Source organism: Meriones unguiculatus, chromosome 14 (assembly GCF_030254825.1).
Source record: "Meriones unguiculatus strain TT.TT164.6M chromosome 14, Bangor_MerUng_6.1, whole genome shotgun sequence".
Classification (NCBI taxonomy): Eukaryota; Metazoa; Chordata; class Mammalia; order Rodentia; family Muridae; genus Meriones; species Meriones unguiculatus.
This window is the reverse complement of record NC_083361.1, coordinates 7626184-7645577: the sequence shown is the minus strand read 5'-3', so window position 1 is coordinate 7645577 and position 19394 is coordinate 7626184. Positions and strand designations below refer to the sequence as shown.

Here is a 19394-nt window from a genome sequence, read left to right as displayed (position 1 = left end):
AAGTCAAAACTGGGCTAGTGGGTACAACGTCGGCAAATATCCTGGCATGGCACCTCCGGAGTAGCGGACAGTGCCTCTTAGGAAGTTTAAGTTATTCTTTCTTAGAGACCTATCATTTGTGCAGCCCTGGGCTTAATGCCAGCACTGCAGAGACTGTGCCTAGACATGAGCAGGAAGAACACAGGCTTCTTCAGCCATGTGGATGTGGCCGCTGCTTCCCATTCTATAGAGAAGGTAAGCGAGGCCTCGAGACCTGGCACGGTGTGCGCATTCTCAGAGCAGTAGCAGAGCAGAGATTAGGCCCAAGTCGCTGAACTTTAAATCCAGTCTTGATTCTATTGGAAACATTTGCTTGAAGTAGCACGGGCTCTCATTTTGTGCTATATTAGGCTTTTCCATCTGTCAGTTTTATTAGTTGTCATTGATCTGTAATATTTCTCACAAAAAACCATTATCCAATATTTCACACTTCAATTTTTTCAGTTTTTTTAAACTATATTTGGAACAATGCCATTTATAATCAAGTCCAAGTTTTTAACCTACCAATTAAGAGCAATACTTAGATTGTAATTATGATTAGTGTATTAATGTTATAGATTTATACCAGGAAATTGGGACATTTTGTTCTGCCTGGCAGTAGTTATTAGCCAAAGAAAATTTCAATTTTAGAAAGCTTAAATTTAACTTAAGAATATCTTTGTTGAAATTGCAGCGTGGGTTTTCTTTTCTTCTATGGTTTTACTTTGACACTGTGTGCACTCCTTCCCACCTAGGCTTGCTTCCTGCCGAGATCACACAGCTCTTCCCGCTCTGCCTAATCCTTGCGCTTCCATGCTTACCTGCGGTCTGAAAGTAGCACAGTTAGGGTGAGGACGCTTGGGGTATCAGTACACAAAGCACAAGCTGTCTTCGGGAAGCAGTGCTCAGGATGGAGTCCTCTGGCCTATGTTGTCGTGTGTGAACTGCTCATTCAGGGAATGAGCTAGTAATAGAGCCTGGGTCGCTAAATCCAGGTTTGCTGTACATGAAGGAAGCTGTGTATTCACAGCCTTTGTTCCCAAAATATCAGCCTCCGAGGTGTGGCTGTGCTGAATTACAGGCCGCTTCAGAATTGGCAGTTGCTTTTTCTCTGTAGTTTAATTGATACGACATTTAGTAGCAAACCAGCCCATAGGGTAAAAACCTCAAACTTTTTGTATGTAGCTCACTATGTATGGCTGATGGGCATACTTCTTTTTGTCTTATGTGGATCACTGTTTTCCTCCATGTTGCATATGTGTACTATGTTAGTACAGTGCTCACAGAAGCCAGAAAAAGATACTGGATCCCCTGGAACTCAGGTCATGGATGAGTAACAGACAGTTGAAAGCACCAAGGAGGTGCTTGGAACTAAACCTGGGTTCTCTGCAAAACCAGCCAGTCCTTTTGACCACTGAGCCATCTCTCCAGTTTCTGGCCATACATGATATGCTAAATTATTTTAGCTTGTTGGCAAATAAATGTTTCTTTAAGATACTGTGACCATTATTGATTATGATAAAACCTTTCAAGTTCACAGTGTGTCTTGATTAGTTTAGCTGCTAAATTAACAGTCAGCACAACCACTGGAGCCAAGTTCATTCTACTGCAGAACCTGGAACATGGTTACACAGAACCAGCCCAACCTGCCCATGTTTACAGGTTAGGTGATACGAAGTTCAGCTCATGCTTGCTGACAGTCTAGGTGTTAGAAAGTCTAGGGAGCCGCTTAAAAGGTGTTAATTATACTATGAGAGAGCTTTGATTAAGATATTGGTACGTTGGGAACAGGAACCCCACGAGAAGACCAAGAGAGACAACTAACCCAGACCCATGGGGTCTTACAGAGACTGAGACATCAACTAAGGAGCATGGATGGTCTGAACCTAGGCCCCCTGCACATATGTGGCCAATGGGCAGCTTGGTCTTCATGTGGGTCACCTGGCAAGTGTGTGTGTGGGGAGTGGCTGTTTCTAACATGGACTGTATTGCCTGCTTTTGGATCACTTCCCTCTGGCAAGGCGGCTTTGCCTAGTCTCAGTGGATGAGGATACGCTCAGTCTTGATATGACTTGATGTGTTGGGAAGGGGACTCCCCTTTTCCCTGGGGGAGGTGGGAGGAAAGGAAGGAAGGGCCATCCTTGAGATATAAAGTAAATAAATTTAAATAAAATAAAAATTATTAAAAAATAAAAAGCTATCTTTATATTAAATTTACAATTTAAAAATGTTGGTACATTATGTCATAATTACTCATTCATGATTCATGATGGGTTATAAATGCTTCTGTGTACGTCTTACCAAATCATGCCTCTAAACCTCTTTCCTTGAAGGGAGCAAGTCTTCAACCCAGAAACAGTATAGGTGTGATGCGTGCGATTACACAAGTACAACATATGTCGGAGTCAGAAACCACAGACGAGTCCATAACTCAGATAAGCCATACAGGTAAGCATGATGACTCTAGAATTCTAATGCTTGTGTTAGAATATTTTATGATAAAGAAATAGTTGGAAATGTGTGGTTGAAACACATGTTAAAAATGGTTACATGCTGGTTTCTTAAATCTCATTTTAGTTTGTTGAGAAACGTGAAACATGAGTTTAGTACAACAGACATTTGGGGGTTGTAGGAGTACTAGAAAGTTTCCTGTGTCCACCAGTCTTATGCTCTTGTTTCCCTTGGCGTAAATTATTATAGCAGTGTCCAGAGCTACGGAGCTTGTTCCCACCCTGTAAGGGCTGGATACTTGCACAGCCCAGCCAAGGCATGAAGGCTATAAATATAGCTATGAAGTTGGTTTTCTGTGGTGTGGACAGTGTCGTTTGATAGAGGTTTGTCACAAAGCAACTTCTGTCTGACATGCATTTAGAGAAAATAAGGTGTGTTCTTGGCCAGACAGAATCAGCTGCTGAGCAGTGACCACTGTTTAGTAAACTTTGCCTCCAGGGGGAATGGGGGTGTTGTAAAGTGATGTTTAGAGTAAAAGTGTGAGCATTTTCAGAGCCAGGCAAGGCACTATCCACAGGCATAAGAGTCCCTTAGCAAAGCAGCTTTTCCCCAGTATAACTGTTCTTGGATTTTAGGTATGATACACAAGAGTCTGGACAGGTTGCTCCATTAATCCAAATCATGGTTTTAACTTTTTCTAATTATGACCCTTTTACCTGAGAAATTTTTACACATGCTCCAGGTATGTAGGTATATAAGATAGGTATACAAATCAAACATTTACTGATAATCAGAAGGAAACTTATGTTAAACATTATTTGGTATTTGTATATTTTACCAAGTACTAAAGACGGAAGCAAGGTTAATGAGATAGATATATGTACTTAGTTTTTTTACATAAAAAACCATACCTTGGTCGAACAATTAAAATTAAAAAATAGAGATCATCTTCATTGTTTTTCAGAATTAACCAATATTTCTATTCTGTAATCCTCAAAGCTGAGACCATCATTTCACATGAAAACCTAGTGCAAAGTAGCACAAGTATGTTTGGGGCCACTTCTGGAACTTTGGTAAATTCTGCCCTGATCCCAAGCCAAAATTCAGGATTTTTTTTTTTTTTTTAATTTTTAATGTAACTCAAGTCATACTGAGTTACAGGCAGCAATTTTTTAAATCAAGCTTCCCAGTGCAGCACAATCTAAAGATACATGGACTTGATAATTACACGCCGGGGCTGGGAAAGTAGCTCAGTTTGTTGCGTGCTTCCCTTGCCAGTGTGAAGTCCTGTCATCAGTCATTAGTGTTGTATAAACTGGGTGTGCTGGCATGGACAGAGCACTGGGAAGTGAGAGGCAGGTGGATCAGAAGCCAAGGTCATCCCCAGTTCCATGTGGAGTTTGAGGCTAGCATGTCTTAAAAAGAAAAAAGTAATTATTTCCTTAATTAAGCTATGTATGTCTACAAGCACAGAAAGCTTTGCGGGTACAGTAAAAAACACTGTAATTGATAACATCACGGTCTTGGGTCTCAGCTGAGGGGCATCAGGCGGCATTCGTTGCACTCCTGACTCCACCAGGGCAAAGTGTGCTCATGGTGTGTTGGGAGAGAAGACTGCACTGACACCTGACAGGAGCATCTCAGGTTCCTTACATGCTTGGATTAATATTTAATTATCGTATGTTTGGAAATGCTTTGCTGCTGCCACAGTAACCCGGCCCCATATGGATCATGACCCAGCTTAAGAGACTGAGATCAAAATGAAACCCGACAGACGGTTACCTCATAAATCAGGTTTCTTAGCCTGGGGCGTTAGCTCAGTGGTTAACTCTGCCTGCTCTTCCACAGGACCCAAGTGCCACATAGCACCCATGTGGCAGCTCGGAACCATCAGTAACTCCAGTTCTGAGAAATCTAGAACCCTCATTGAGGAACAGGCACACACGTGGTGAACAGACATACCTGTAGACAAAACTCCCATTCACATTCAGTAATTTTTAATGTGGTTCTAAAACGTAATGTGCTTGTCACTCTTGCACGCATCTGTGTGCATGTATCAGTGCTCGTGTCTGTCTGTCCATGTGAGTGATGCTAGCCTCAGGCTCGCAGGCATCCACTGCTATTGCAGCTCTGGGAGGCTTTCAGCTTTGCCTTAGTAACAATTTTCAAGATAGAGAGGGATTTTTATCAGAACATGATGACCATTCATTATTGATAGTCATTGCTATCCTTTACTGATCCTTAGGGCTGTACATTCTAAGGGAGTGGTCACACATGGCCCTACCTGGAAGAGCATGGTAGACACAGGGCTGGCTTTCCTGGCAGCAGTAGGTGTTGCCTTTAAGCCTCAGTATCTTTACTGTTGAATGTAATAGTAGGCCTACCAAATACACGATTTGGGCAGGAAACATCTCTGGGTCCAGAATTAGGTACATTGACTTTTTGAGAAACATGCTGCAAATGCTATGTCGCAGGTCCTTTGCTAGGTTCTTGGGCTGTATTCCCAACAGAAAAAACACCATCTTTGTCATCATGGGGCATATGGATAAACTTACAGGCTCAGACACAGGTTCTAGGACCTGATCCACAGGACTGGGCAAGACCTAAAACTCACTGAGTCACAGCATGTTGGAACAAGTAGAGTATTCATATACTACATCTCAGCCAAAGCAGGGACACTCAAAAAAATACTGTACAAAAGCACTCTCAGCCATGCATATAAGGTGTATATGAAACGTAGGTAGGTTTTGTTTAGATTTAAGTCTCATTATACAGACACAGATACTCCAGGACACACAGTTCCGAGGCAGTTCAGCTCTGACTGTAGAGGAAGCTTTCTCCTGAGTAGATCAGGCTCAAAGGTACTGCTGTCAGCATCTTCAGGGTGCTCTGTGTGCATCAGCTACTTAGAGGAAAGTCACAGTTTTATGTCGCATCAGTGCCACCTTTTCTTTCTTTCTTTCTTTCTTTCTTTCTTTCTTTCTTTCTGTTTTTTGTTTGTTTTTGTTTTGTTTGGTGGTTTTTCGAGACAGGATTGCTCTATGCAGCCTTGGCTGACCTCGACTCTTTGTAGACCAGGCTGGCCTCAAATCATAGAGATCCGCCTGCCTCTGCCTCCCCGAGTACTGCGGTTAAAGGTATGCACCACCACGTCTAGCATAATTGCCTTGCTTCCTGCCTTGCCATCAGTCCTTTGAGCCATCGGTTCTTTGTTTCAGTGCTTGCCTTGTCCTGCTGCATGGGTTTACGTACTGGAACACTCTGCCAGCACTCTGTCTCCATTGGTGTAGGTCTACAGTTCACTGAGCTGGTGCACACATTTTCTTGGTATCTGGTTTTTATCTGAGGATCACAGTAGTCCTTTCTGACTTGGTTCATAAAAAGTCTAGTTCTCTTTATTGCTGTTAAAATTACAGTGTTTGGGCCTCTCCTCAGAGTCCACCTTGTGCACATTTTCAGTCATTATTTTGTTTTCTTTTTTAAGAACAATATAATAAATCCTCATAGAGCAAGAATGCTTTTTTGTCCAGAGAGATGGTCTTTGTACAAATGCACCAGAGGTTCTTCATGTGTCTGAGTGGCCTCTGGTGGAAAGGCTTTTCTGCAGTGGCAACCTCTTCTTTGCTTGCTCTTTGTTTTTCTCAGCCGTTTGCCAGTCCATTCCAGCCTGTCTGCGTGCCCTGGCAGGTACTGTCCTGTGTGAGAGCTCTGCCTGTACTGACAGTCAGTCCAGGGCTTCCATCTGAACCCTACCACTTAACAGGGTTTCGGCTGAATTCTGAGCCCCCTCCCCTATGTAACATAGTAGATGCTTGACTGATGGCTATGCCTCAGTGTAGCTCATTTGTAAAATGGCTCTGGCTTAACAGTACAATTTTTATTAAAAATAAATGCATGTTAATATTACTAACTGCACAGATATATATATGCTAACTTGTATACTACCCCATCAAAAAAAAAAAAAAGATAGATTTTTCCAATAAACACCAGTTTGCTCACAGCAGGAACCTTACAAGGTCTAAACACTAAGTGTTCTTGTTAGGTTCCTTTATTTCCTTCCTTCCTTCTTTCCTCCTTCCGTTGTTTCTGATGTATACTTAGGTGTTTTGCCTGCATGTATTTCTGTACACTACATGTTCAGGATCTGTGGAATCCACAAGAGAAGTCAGACCCTCTGGGGCTAGAATTACAGAAGGCTAAAGTAGCCACATGGGTGCTGAGATGGACTCAGGTCCTGTGGAGGTTAAAAGCCAGTGCTTTTAACCATGAACCATCTCTCTAGCCCTTTTGATTAAGTTTCTTATCTGTCTACTCTCCTCCCCTCCTTCTCCCTTCCTCCCTCCTCCTTTCCTGCTTCCCCCTCCCCCTCTCTCCTCTCTTCCAAATGTCTTAAATCAACTTCGTAATTGAAGGTAACATACTTACATCCTGGAAACTAACCAAATCCTAAGTTCACACTTGATAAATAATCACAGATTCTTCTCCAGCTTTTGACAGCATGCCCTTCTTGGTCTTCCTGTTATTAAGCACCTCAACCCCTTTCTCACAAGCACCGTCTTGACTGGTAGCATCAGAAATTAGTTTTGTGTGTTTTGAACTTAATAGAAGTAGAACCATATGGTACGTAGACTTTTATGTCATTTTACTCTTTACTCTGTGTGTGAATACTAATAAATTTTATTTCTATATTACATTCTACTATACGACCATAATTCATGGCTGGAAGTATGGGTAGCTCAGAGGTAGGGTGCTTCCCTATGTGCGCAAAACCCTGGGTTTGATCCCTGGAGCTACCAAAAACAGTTATTTATTCATTCTGTTATTGATAGACATTGGGATTGTTAGCAGATTTTCTACATTGTTATGAATAATTCCATCTAGGACATTATTTTGCTTGTTTGGGGTGCATGTAAGAAACAAGCTCATCTCCATTTCTGGTGGAGCGATACATAGGAATAGGATTTCTGGACCTTAAGTGGAGACGGTTTAGCATGGGCAAATGTCAGCAGCTGTCAGGGTTGGTAATGTGAGCTCCTGCCCTCCCGAGTGCTGGGCGCTGTCGTCCAGGTGTGGCCTGTGCTCTGGTCCCTGGTGTGAGCTGCTGCCCATTACTATAGTGGGTTGTTTGCCTGTCATCGGTCATGTGCAGGGCTTCATCTTTATTCTGCATGGGAGTCCTTTGCTGACACCCTGTCTTGGATAGTGGCTTCCCTGATAGTTCTGTATTGTACAGAAATTTCTAGTTTTCATATGGACAGGTTTGTTCATTTGTATCTAGGGCTTGTGTATGTAACTGTGAAAGTGGCTTTGATTTTTCTCAGGAATCCAGGTGGTAATGGTACAGAAGTTAAAATACAGCATAATAACTAGAATAAATAAGCCTTAAAAACATCAATGGGAAGGAAAAAGAAACAAAGCCTTCCAGGTTTCTGGCAGTGGAAATAACAGAGTGGCCGTGGGGGCAGGGGCAGGCACTGTAGTCCATGTTAGTAGCAATGAGTGGTGTGTTTGAGAGCCCTGGGCCAGGCCATGTGCTGAGGTCTCCAAATGAGCAGTCTTGTATCAGCTATCATAGGCAGGTGGTAGGTTGGGATACATGAAGTGCTTTCCCCAAGCCACACACGAGGCGCAGCTTGAACCCTTGCTCCTGTGTGCCTGCCTGCCCATGCTGTGCCCTGGAGGCTTCTTGCCAGGCCACTCCATACCGGTAGTGTGAGACAGTAGCCCTATGCTCAGAGACTCTGCGTCAGGAATGGGGAAAGGGCGCAATCCATGTGCCAGGTCTGGAACCTCTTCAAGGAAGGTTCAGAACTGGAGGGGAGCAGACAGCTGGGGGTTGAGTTGCCCAAAATTCCCTTACCAGTCTGTGGGTGGTACTGTGTTGGCTGCACCTCAGCTGGAATACATGCACAGGTGCCCGAGTCTGCAGATCAAATCCCTCATATCACATGACATAGTGTTTACACACAGCCTGTGCACGTGCTTTTTCACGAGGCTGTCAACTCTAGACTATAATACCTCATACAGTGTGAGTGCTGCTTAAGTGTGTATTGTTTAGAGGAAAGCAGAGGGAGATATGTGCAGACTGAGTGCAGATGAAGTTGTGTTTCCAAATGTCTTCCACCTGTGGCTGTGGAGTGCTGACTGCTGCCTTTCGTGACTTGAAAGCCACAGTCTGTCACCACCACCACAGTTAGATGTATGTCTGCTTTAATCTAGAGATGTTGAGTCATGAATCAGCGTAGAGGAGAGCTCACATTTTAGAGGCATGGTTTGGTTTTAAAGAACTCTGTTTATCAGAAATTTTAATCTGAACATGTTCCCAAACTGGAAAGAGCCTTTAAGGACATCTCAGGCTTATTGTGTAACTTGAATCACCATTTTCCAGGTCTTATTTCTTAAAAGCATAGAAAATGAGGGCTGGAGGCAGGACTCAGCAGTTACGAGATTTTGCTGCTGTTGGAGAGGACACAGCTCCACCTCCAGCATACATGTGGTGGCTCGCAGCTATCTCTGAGCCCAACCCCAGAGGATTCTGTGCCCTCTTCTGACTTCTGTGGACCCCAAGCATGCACTGGTGCACCCGTACACACAGAACAACAAAATAAATACATCTAAAAACCAAGAAAGTGGTACATTGCTTTAAGCCAGCACTCAGGCCAATCTCTGTGAGTTCAGGCTAGTCTGATCTGCATAGTGAATTCCAGAGCAACATAGAAAGATCCTATCTAAAAAAACACCCACAAATGCATAGAAAATGAATTGTATATAATAACACAAACTCAGTTGCACATTAAAAGCATACTCAAGCCTCACCAATAAACCAGAAGACATGCAGCTTCTGTCCTCCACCTGGCCCTCTCACAACAGTTGTTTACTTAGCTAGATTTTGGTGGCCAAGCAAGGAAGGCCCCAGGCCAGGGAAATACTTTTCAACCAGCGCCTGTCCCGCCTGGGGTTCTAGAACTCTGTTAATTTCTGTACTAGTGATCAAGTAATGACAAGCCTGTAAAATAATTCTTACTTATTTTTAGCCAAGACAGGAGAAGCCCTAGGTCTCCACATTGGCTTTCTTTTGATGCTAACATTGTGTTCTTACATCAGGAAGAAATGGTGTTGTGTAAAGCTGTGGGTGGGATGTTACAATCAGCATGGAAACGGGTCAGGTATTTCATTCCAGGCCTTTGAGCCAGTTGTGGAGTATTGACAGGTTGTCAGGACTGGCCAGCTATTGGAGGGTCTTCCTGCTGAAGATTGTAGCCTCCATGACCTCCCCCAGCAGGGCTTCCTACTATCTGCCTATCCTTATTTGGAGGATGTCCCTGAGCGTATCTTAGAGGTAGCCTCTGACACAGCTTCCTGCAGAATGTTCTCCTCTCCTATATAATAATGACAGGCTGTAGGACCATGCTGTTTAATGCAAATGAAGTGTATTGCGGGCACCTGTCAGAGGACCTCCTGGCTGTCTCCCTTTTCTTATATATTCTCCTCACCCTTGGAGTAAAGTTGCTCTGCCACCCTGCAGCTGGTCCTGGATGCTATAGTGTCATGCTTATGGCCTTCTGAGGCGTGCACCTGCCTCTGCTCCTCCTGCCCTGGTGGGCTGGTGGCCAACAGCCCCCAAGGGAAGAGGAGACCCACAGCTAGCTGTCGACTATTAGAATGTTGCTTGTCTTCTCATTTATTTGCCTGGACAGATGTGCACAGTTAATGTGCCCATGGCTCAATAAAGGAGCAGAGTAGATTGGTGACAGCTGAAGCCAGGGTGAATGTGCCCAGGCCACTGCTCTCTGGGTGCTTGCGCCCTGTTATCTCAGTGGATGTTGCCCTAGATGGAGGTAGGATATTGCTGCCCTCGTGCTGAGTAGATGTGGTCTGTTAGTCTCTGTTAAAACACACTTTGTCCTTTCTCCCTTCGCTAGAACTTGATGGATTTTCATCAGTTTGAAGTAGGGTCAGTGTGTCACCATCTGGCTTAGCAGGGCACGTGACCTTGGAAGGTAGCACTTGTTGGTGAAAAAGATAACACTAAGGCTCTGAAGGCGAGCACAGTGATTTAATCAGGTAGTGCTGTGACAGTGATTGTGTTCGTTCATTATTCTTCTCATTGCTGTGATGAAACACCTGGTAGAACCAACTTAGGGAAGAGGGACTAGCTGGCTCTCATTGGGTAGGGTGATGGCATCGTGACAGGAGTGGCTTTTGACCATGAAGGCAGGAACGGGAGTTGGCTTGTTCGTACCTCGGTGAACCAAGAAGCAGAGAGTTTGCCAGAACTCGGGCCAGGTTGGAACCCTTGCACTCCACCCATGGCCCTGCTTTTGGTACACACAGCAGTGCTGTCAGCAGAGGCAGCTCAGGCTTCAGACATAACGGTAGGTAAAGCTGATAACCTGACTCTGATCCCCAGAATCCACATGATGGGAAACAGCAAACTCTCACACTTTGTTCTGTGTCCCGGGCCACAGCAGATGCATACCTGCCTGCATTTCGTATCCTTTCTTCCAAGCTCCCTCTCCTCCTCTCTCTCCCTTCTCTCCCTCTCTCCCAGTCCTCCCGCCCCCAATAAATAAATAAGTGTTTTAAAAATAAACCATGACAGTGACTCATTCTGGTTTTTAAATTTATTATGAGTGTGCGAGTGAGATGTGTGTATGGGAGCCTGAGTCCCCATGAGTGTGGAGGTCAGGACAGCTTTCTAAAGTTGACTTCTCCTTCCAGCTTACAAGTTCCAGGGGTTGAGCCCAGTTTACCAGAGGTTGCCAGGTTAGGAGAGTACATTATATTTTTATTGCTCTTGATGAACTGGTGTTTTTGAAGGTCAGTGACCCTTGGCCTTATACTTAGTCCTTAGGACATGCAATGAAAAAAGTGCCACTTGCTGTCTTAAAGGCAGGCTGGAATCAGTTAGGATAAGAGTTAATTCATGCCTGTGCCCTGGCTCATGGCAAGAGTTGCCTGGCCTGTTTTGTTAGGCATGTCAGTGAGTATATTTGTGGTTTCCAAATAGAGCATAGTTGTACAGCACAAGCTGGAAATCAGAAACAGATGTTTTCCTACATAATAAAAACTTTTGTCCCAGAAAACCTGCATACAGTTGTCTGTAGTAACTTTATTCATAATAGCAAAAGCTGGAAGCAAGCTGGTGAGATAGCTCAGCCAGGAAGCTTCTGCACAGGCTTGATGATCGAGCTCCATCTCCAGCGCTCACAGAAGGAAAGCTAAAATGACATGGTGGTGTTTGTAATCCTGGTACTGGTGGGGCAGAGACTGGTGGATTCCTGGGGCTAGAGCTAGCTGGCCAACCAGCCTAGCGGCCGTCCTTGGTGAGCTCGGGGCCAGTGAGAGACCCTGTCTCAGAAAACAAGATGGGTTGGTGGTTGCCTGGAGTTGGTGCAGGAGGCATGGGTGAATGGGCAGAGCACAGAGGACCTGGATGACAGTGGTGCTCCTCAGAACAGCACTGCAGTGGGATGCGCAGGGCTGTATATTTCTCTGACTCTAAGCAGAAATTAGACAAACTCTGAGCACCTCGTCAACTGTTCAGAGTTGTGACAAGTCACAGTAATGCCACATATTAGATTACTTCAGACAGTTTGAGTCTGGAGGGATGACTCGGCAGTTAAAAGCACGGCTGCTCTTCCAGAGGAGCAGGGGTCTGTTTCTAGCGCCCACGTGGTGGCTCATTCATTTGTGGAAGGCACCTTACTGACTGAACCATCCCTCCAATTCAGGTTCCCCCCCCCTATAGATTTATTTAATTGATGTGTAAGACTGTTTTGCCTGCATGTACTTTTATGAACCACATGTAAGCAGTGCTCATGAAGGTCACTGGGTATGCCCAAATAGGCATCGGGTGCCCTGTAGCTGGAATGAAAGGTGATTATGAGCCACCGTGTGGGTGATGGGAATCCATCCTGGGTCCTCCATAAGAGCAGCCAGTGCTCTTAGCTGCCAGGCATCTCTCTGGCTCCCAGTTCTTGATAAGCACAATTCTGTGGTTAAGGAATTCAGAATAAGCCAGGTGGTGGCACACAGCTTTAATCCCAGCACTGGGGAGGCAGAGGCAATGAGTGAGTGAGCTGTGAGTGTGAAAATGGTTGTGACTTCCCTGGTACTTGTCTTCCAGGTGCTCCTTATGTGGGTATGTGTGCAGTCACCCCCCTTCCTTGAAGTCACACATGTGGAAACATGCAAGTGACCAGAACTACAACTACGAGCAGGTTAACAAGGCCATCAACGATGCAATCTCACAAAGCGGCAGGTACGTCATCCCAGCCTCACTTCATTGCTAGATATAGAGCAAGGTAGGGACCATCTCCTAGCCCTACAGCGCAACCCCCTGAAAGTCTGATATGTTTTGTTTTCATAAGAGTTCTGGGGAAATCTCCTGGGAAAACGCTCGTAACCAGCAGTGAAGAGAGAACTGACCCTACCACAGGCAGTCCAGAAAACTTGGCATCGTCCTCAGACCTGCCTTCTCAGCCATCTGGTGAAGTCATAGATGTCAGTGAGTTTGAGAAACCGGGCCCCACAGGCAGCAGCTCTGACATCTCTGGAAGGAGCTGCAACCTGACGGCACCGGGCACCGAGTACTGCGTGTTGCTCTTCTGCTGCTGCATCTGCGGCTTCGAGTCAACCAGCAAGGAAAGCCTCCTCGACCACATGAAGGAGCACGAGGGGGAGATCGTCAGCATCATCCTGAACAAGGACCACAGCACAGCCCTGAACGCCAGCTAGCCGCGACGGTCAGGGAGGGACCCTCTGAACCGCAGGTCAGCCTCAGTGCCATCACTAGCTCACGGAAACCAAGGCGGCAGGCGGCATGGCTGGTACTTCGGTGCTTGAGTGACGATACTGAGCTGTGACCCTGTGTGAGCCTCTGTCGTCCCTTCTTAGTGTCAAGCGTTTGACTAAAAGCTTACTTAGTTCAGAATCTGCAAATAGATGAGTTGAGAAGGCCCCCAGAGCTGCACTGGCTAGCACTGCAGTGGCTGGGGCTCGTGGGGAAAGCAGCATATGGAAAAGGTTAGTTTATGCTGTTGCCAGCGGCTAGAGCGCTGTGAAATAAGCAGCACGGAGATTTCCGCTCTCTCGAGAGCAGTAGGGCTGTGGGGCTGTGGGATGGGCTTCATAAATCTTTTCCCTGTGTTGATAGGAATTTATCGCAGACTCAGTATAGGGTAGGTCCTTGACTCCCTGAGAAAGAAGGAAGAGATAACCAATTCACTCTGGATTATAAATACTCGAGAAGTAAATTATTCTTTCAAATTGATAGTGACTCCCCACAACTCCCAGATGAAAGCTCAGGATCACAGAAATGGGTCCTTTTAGAGGTCAGTGTGAACAAGCCAGGCCTACTCCTCCACATTTAAACAGCCACACATACCTCGACCACCACCACCAGCAGTTACCTGACAGCCTACTCAAGCAGCAGAGGACAGACAGAGCCTGGCACTGCATCACATAGCCTAAGCAATAGTTTGAGTGCCAAGGTAAGAATCTTTGGGGAGGCTGGGTGTGGTGGCACAGGCTGTAATCCACACCTGTGCTTCTGAGCGGAGATAGCAGGTTTGAGGCCAGCTGGGGCTAACAGAACTGGGCCTTGTGAGATTAAAGAAGTGAGGAAAGTGAGGGCTGAAAGTCAGGTGTCTCAAAACTAGCAAAGCTATTGAGACTTTCCCTCAGAGTTTAGGAGTTTAGTTACATTTAACAGAACAACCCAGGTGACTAAAATACAGTACAACTTCATTCTATTTTTTAATCAGAGACAGGTGGTTCGTGTATTCAGGAGGTAGAAGTAGGTGGATTTCTGAATTTGAGGCTAGCCTGGTCTACATAACAAGTTCCAGGCTAGCCAAGGCTTCAAATTGAACTCCTGGCTCTAAACAAAACTAAACAAAATAATTTCAAAAAAGACTAGAGAGATGGCTCAGCAGTTTTGAGCACTGACCGTTCTTCTACAGGACCCACGTTTGATTCCCAGTAAACACATGGTGGCTCACAGCCATCTGTAACTCCATTTCTGGGGTCTGGTATCCTCTGGCCTCCTCAGGCACCAAGCACGCATGTGGTACACAGACAGAATTCAGGCAAAACACTAAAAGAAAATAAAGTCTCTTAAACAGCGGAATTTTAATGAGAAATTTGGAGATCTGGTATGTGGCTTAGCAGTTGAGCACCACTGTGTGTCTAGCCACAATAAAAAAAACACAACAAAAGCGATTTCTTGTCAGAAACACCACTTGGCAAGTGGCTAGTATATTTCTAAAAGAATCCGTTTGTTTAGTGTGCAAGAAAACATACTGAAATCTAGCTCAGTACATTTGTGCTAAAGTATATATCACACAGATGTGACCTCATTAGTTGTATGCTTTGTACCATTATTTCAAAGGGTGAGGCGAACAGGGTGGTGTTTTTATAGCTCTGATCACTTAACTGTTCCCTTAAAGCAGATCTGCAGTGCCGCTAATGTAGGTGATCTTCACACACCCAGAGTCTAGGCGCAGCTCATGGAAGGAGAGAGTCCGTGGGTGTTGACAAGCCTTACAGCTTTTGTTCCCAAAGTTCTGTGGTCCAGAAAATGAGTTCCTAGCTTTCCCATGGCATTGGGGCTGTTGTATGGGGCCAGGCATGTGGAAACACAGTCCCATTGGTTTTGTCTTTGTCCGTCACTCATTTTTATGACACTATTTAAAGAAAATTGACTAAAATTTTGCCATTCTTTGGTTTTGGGAAGCCCCCCCCTCTCTTTTTTTTCCTTTTTTTTGGGGGGGGTGGGAGGGGAGTGTCTTTCTGTATAGCCCTGGCTGACTTGGAACTCACTATGAAGAACAGGCTGGTCCTAAACCCCGCTTGCCTCGGCCTCCTCTAAGTGCTGAGACTAAAGGCATGCCCCTGCACCTGGCCAAGCTAGGCTTAATTTATTTGTGAAAGTTAATTCATTTCAGATACATAGATTTAAAAAAGAAAGTGAATCTATAGATGCTAAATAGATTCCCCTAAATTTACTCTGTATGGATTTAGATAAATTTTCTCATATTTTCACAATTAAAACATTTATATTTAATGCCAAATACAAATAATTTCCATGTTTCCATTTTTATTACCCTCTGCTGTTGTGCACACCAGCTCTGTTCATTTTGCTGTTAGTCTAAACAGTAGTAGCCTTCAGTGAATTTTCTGTGGCTTTAATTTTCCAGAATCGTTTAAAAAATAATAATAACCTAAAGTATCCCACCATTCCAGCAGTGTGGCTCCTCAGAAATGCTTCCTAGTCTCTTGAGAGCACAGGATTACAATCATGAGTCTAAACTCCCGTACCCTATGGGAAAAAATTAACCCAAAGGCAGTAGCAGAGGCATGTATGTGTGGTTTGTCATTGCTGGGGAGATGCTTACACAGTCGGGCAGCAGTCAGAGCAGCGCGCTGACCACTGCTGAGAGCCTGGGCGCGGGCAACCCTCTTCTGTCTTCTGCTCTGACCGCCTGCGCTGCTAAGATCAACTGGGAAATACTGCTTTAAAAACAGTTACTGGATTCAGTAAACATGAGGCAGAGAGGTGGTGGCCGTGAGCCTTCTAAATACTGTTTTAGGACCTTATCGTTTTATCCTTTGCTGTTGAGCATAGGGATCTGGCAGCTGCCCTCACTGGCCTGTTAACAGCCACATGCTTGTTCAGTTTCTCTGTGGCTAAACCACACAGCGCAATGATACCAGCTGAAGCTTTTGCCCTGAACCCTTCAGTCCTGTCTAAGGTTAGCGTTGGTGGCTTTGTAATTACTCTTTCCTTCCTCACAAAACAAATGAGAGCATCGTGTTTACATCACATCTCCACAGCGTACATGGCTTGACAGAGACCAACAGGCTTCTCTGTTTCTCAGTTTCATAAACACTTATTTAATCCTTTATTAAATTGTACAGCGAGGTGCTCAAAGTAATAGGCTATAAATATATTTAATAGAAACTTGAGTTTGACATTCATGGGCATAAAGATGTGTCTTTTTTTAAAAAGAACTAAGTATTGTGTAACACTATGGCCATGCTTCTGTCGCCAAAGTTGAGAAACTTCTGGAACACCACGTAAAAAGCAACAGCTGATTCTGATACTGTATCATTAAAATGATTGGCATTTGGTCACATTATATTGCGCATCCAGCTACAAGCCTTAAAGCCAACACTCTAGAGTTGTTTTGTGGTAGAACAGGCCACCTCTTCAGAAGAGCGCAGAAAGCTCTCTGGCACCTCAACCTTCAGAAGAACTGCAAAATTAGAATAATTTATTTTGCTTTATAGGAGTTTGTCATGTATTGACTTAAATACTGTATTTTGGTAATAAACTTTTTTGTTAAAAACACTTGTTTCTAAGTTTTATTAGCAGCACACATCCATTGGGTTTATTGAGTTAGAAACTTGCATTTAAATCATTGAAAGTGTCCCAAGAGCTGATTAGGCTTTATGGTTAGGCTCTGGGCTTCTTCCTTATGAAACAGTTCTTTATCTTGCACAGCAGCCATGGCAGTGTTTTCAGTGCTGCTATGTGGGTGCTAGCTCCCTTACAGAAAACTCTTCTGAAGGCTGGTGACTACAAGGTTGGGTTTATACTTTGATCCTCTTGTGATCTATTACCAAATAATCCTTTGACCCTGGATTCACCGCAGAGGTCAGGGTGCTGTCACCTGACGGCAGCAGTTTGTACCCTAGAATCCCTGGCCCTCCCAGCCAGAAGTGACTAAAACCAAGCATTTCTCCTCGATAGTTGTAACCCCTTGTACTGGTCCCTGTAGGGTGATGTGGTCCAGTCTCTTACCTCTCAAGGACCAGATCTCAACACTGTGCCATGCAAGTTAGTTGTGGAACTCACAGCCTGGCGAACTTAGATCCAGATCACAGGGTCCCCTGTGACAGCCATAGCCATGTGACCATGAGCAGTTGAGATGGGATTTGTGTTCGAAGTGGGAAACACAACAGTTGAAATGATTTAGTACAAAGAAATGTAAAGTTATCTCAGCAGTTTTATATGTTAACTGTGTTAAAATATTTTGGGTATATTGAGTTCAATAAAACACGTTAAAGTAATTTCACTTTGTTACAGCTTTTCGTTGCTATAGTAGAATGCCTTTAAAAAAAAAACCTTCTTAGGTTAACTTGGCTCATGGTTTCAGGGGTTTCTCCCCAAGATCATGTCTCTTGCTGTCACACTACAGTGAAGTAGGACATCATTTTGGGATTATGTGACCCAGGAAGCAAAGGTGAGAGACAGGATAGACTTACCCAGGGCAGAGCCAGGAGCTGCTCCCTCCAGCCAGACCCCACCCACTGTGGCATCAAATGACAAATCTATGCCTGGCTTGTTGGAGCCCTAATGCTACAGTCACTTCCCAAAGCTCACAGCCAAACCTGACACGCCTTTTTGGCCACCTTATTTCTAAATCATAACACACATTAATGTGGTTACTAGAAAGTTTTTAATCGCATACATGGTTTGCATTATGTTTTCCTTAGGTAGTGCTGGTATACATGCGAGATTGGCAAACCGGCCTCCATGTCAAATCCAGCCTGCCACTTGCTTTCATCAATAGTTTCATTGAATCTCAGCCACATCATCATTTCCCTTTTTTGAGCTTGTTTTTATCAACTTACTCTCTGAAAGGACAGCCGTGTTTGTTTGAGTGACAGATAGGATGACCCGCAAAGCCCACATTATTTACTGTCTTAGACAGCAACTGAGCTCTGGGCTCCATAGCTAACAGAGTGAAACAGTTACCAAGAAAGCTACTTCACAGTGGTGGTCAGAGCTGGGCTGAGTTTCTTCCATTGAAGCTGTCCTGTGTGAGTGAGACCTGAGTGTGTGGCACAGTGCGTCTGTGCAAGCCAGAACAAAACTTCGGAGTGGCTTCTCTTCTTCCACCTGTACACCCTTTCCTGAGGCCAAACTCAGGTCGCCCACATTGCCATAGTGCACGCCCTCACCCACAAAGCCATCTCGTGGTCCATCTGCCTCTTCCAAAGCTTCACACTTTGGTGATGGGTACGTCGAGTCACACGATTTGTGCTGCTCTAAAGTTTGTCACCTCCCCATGTCTGCATTGCCCTCCAGGCTTCATCCAGTGCTGTGGGCCCATCACTACTGACTCGCTCACGGAGCCTGCTGTGGCCGGGCTGCTGCAAGGTGAGCTCAGTAAAGTCACGAGGGCAGGCTGACCGCTGGCTGGAGCCTGACACGGGTGGCAGCTACGAGCATGCGGAACTGTGCAGCCGGGCTCACTGGGTGGTGAGGGCCTTCCATGGCTTTGGCTTGCCGGCAAACGGTCTAAAGAAAAGTCACAGAGCTTTCCTTCAGATCAACCAACAGCAAATGTAAAGTGAGGAACACCTCTGGCTCAGTGAGGCCTCAGACGAGTCTGCTGTCTGAAGGGTTTTTTGTCATCGTTGCTGTTGTTACAATTTTAAGGATTTGTTTTTATTCATGAGTGTGTCTCTGCCACGTGGCTACAGTGCCCGCAGAGGCCAGAAGGGGGCGTTAGATTTCCTAGAGCTGGAGTTGCAGGTGGTTGTGAGCAGCACTGGTGGGTGCCCTGGAAGCGCAGGGGACAGTTCTTCACCACTGAGCCACCTCTCCCGCCCTCACTAGTGTTCTCAGTCATCGCTAAGCAACGCTTGCTCTGGTAAAGAGGGTGTGGATCTTGGGCTTCAGCGTGAGCAGCAGACCTCGGTTTACACGCTGTTAGGGACTGTAGGCCCATTCTCTGGGCAGTACCTTAATATGTTTACTCTCTAGGTTTATCTCTTGATTCAGAAAATACAGGTAGAATTATGCCAGCTTAAGGTTTTTCCGATGACAGGTAATCACTTTGAACTATTTACCTTGCTAAAGATTACAGGAGGCACTGAGATTTAAAAGTCTGATTTTAGACATCTATTAT

General features: G+C 45.0%; 1 protein-coding gene across 1 annotated transcript in view; it reads left to right on the top strand.

The window, feature by feature from the left end:
* Positions 1-17547, top strand: part of Znf507 (zinc finger protein 507) — a 29935-nt gene extending 12388 nt beyond the window's left edge. Inside the window, exons 5-7 of the mRNA XM_021651519.2 lie at positions 2352-2466; positions 12599-12733; positions 12843-17547. Coding sequence (XP_021507194.1) covers positions 2352-2466; positions 12599-12733; positions 12843-13209 — 617 coding nt within the window. The 3' untranslated portion in view covers positions 13210-17547. The remainder of the gene's footprint in view (positions 1-2351; positions 2467-12598; positions 12734-12842) is intronic.
* Positions 17548-19394: the final 1847 nt, after the last annotated feature.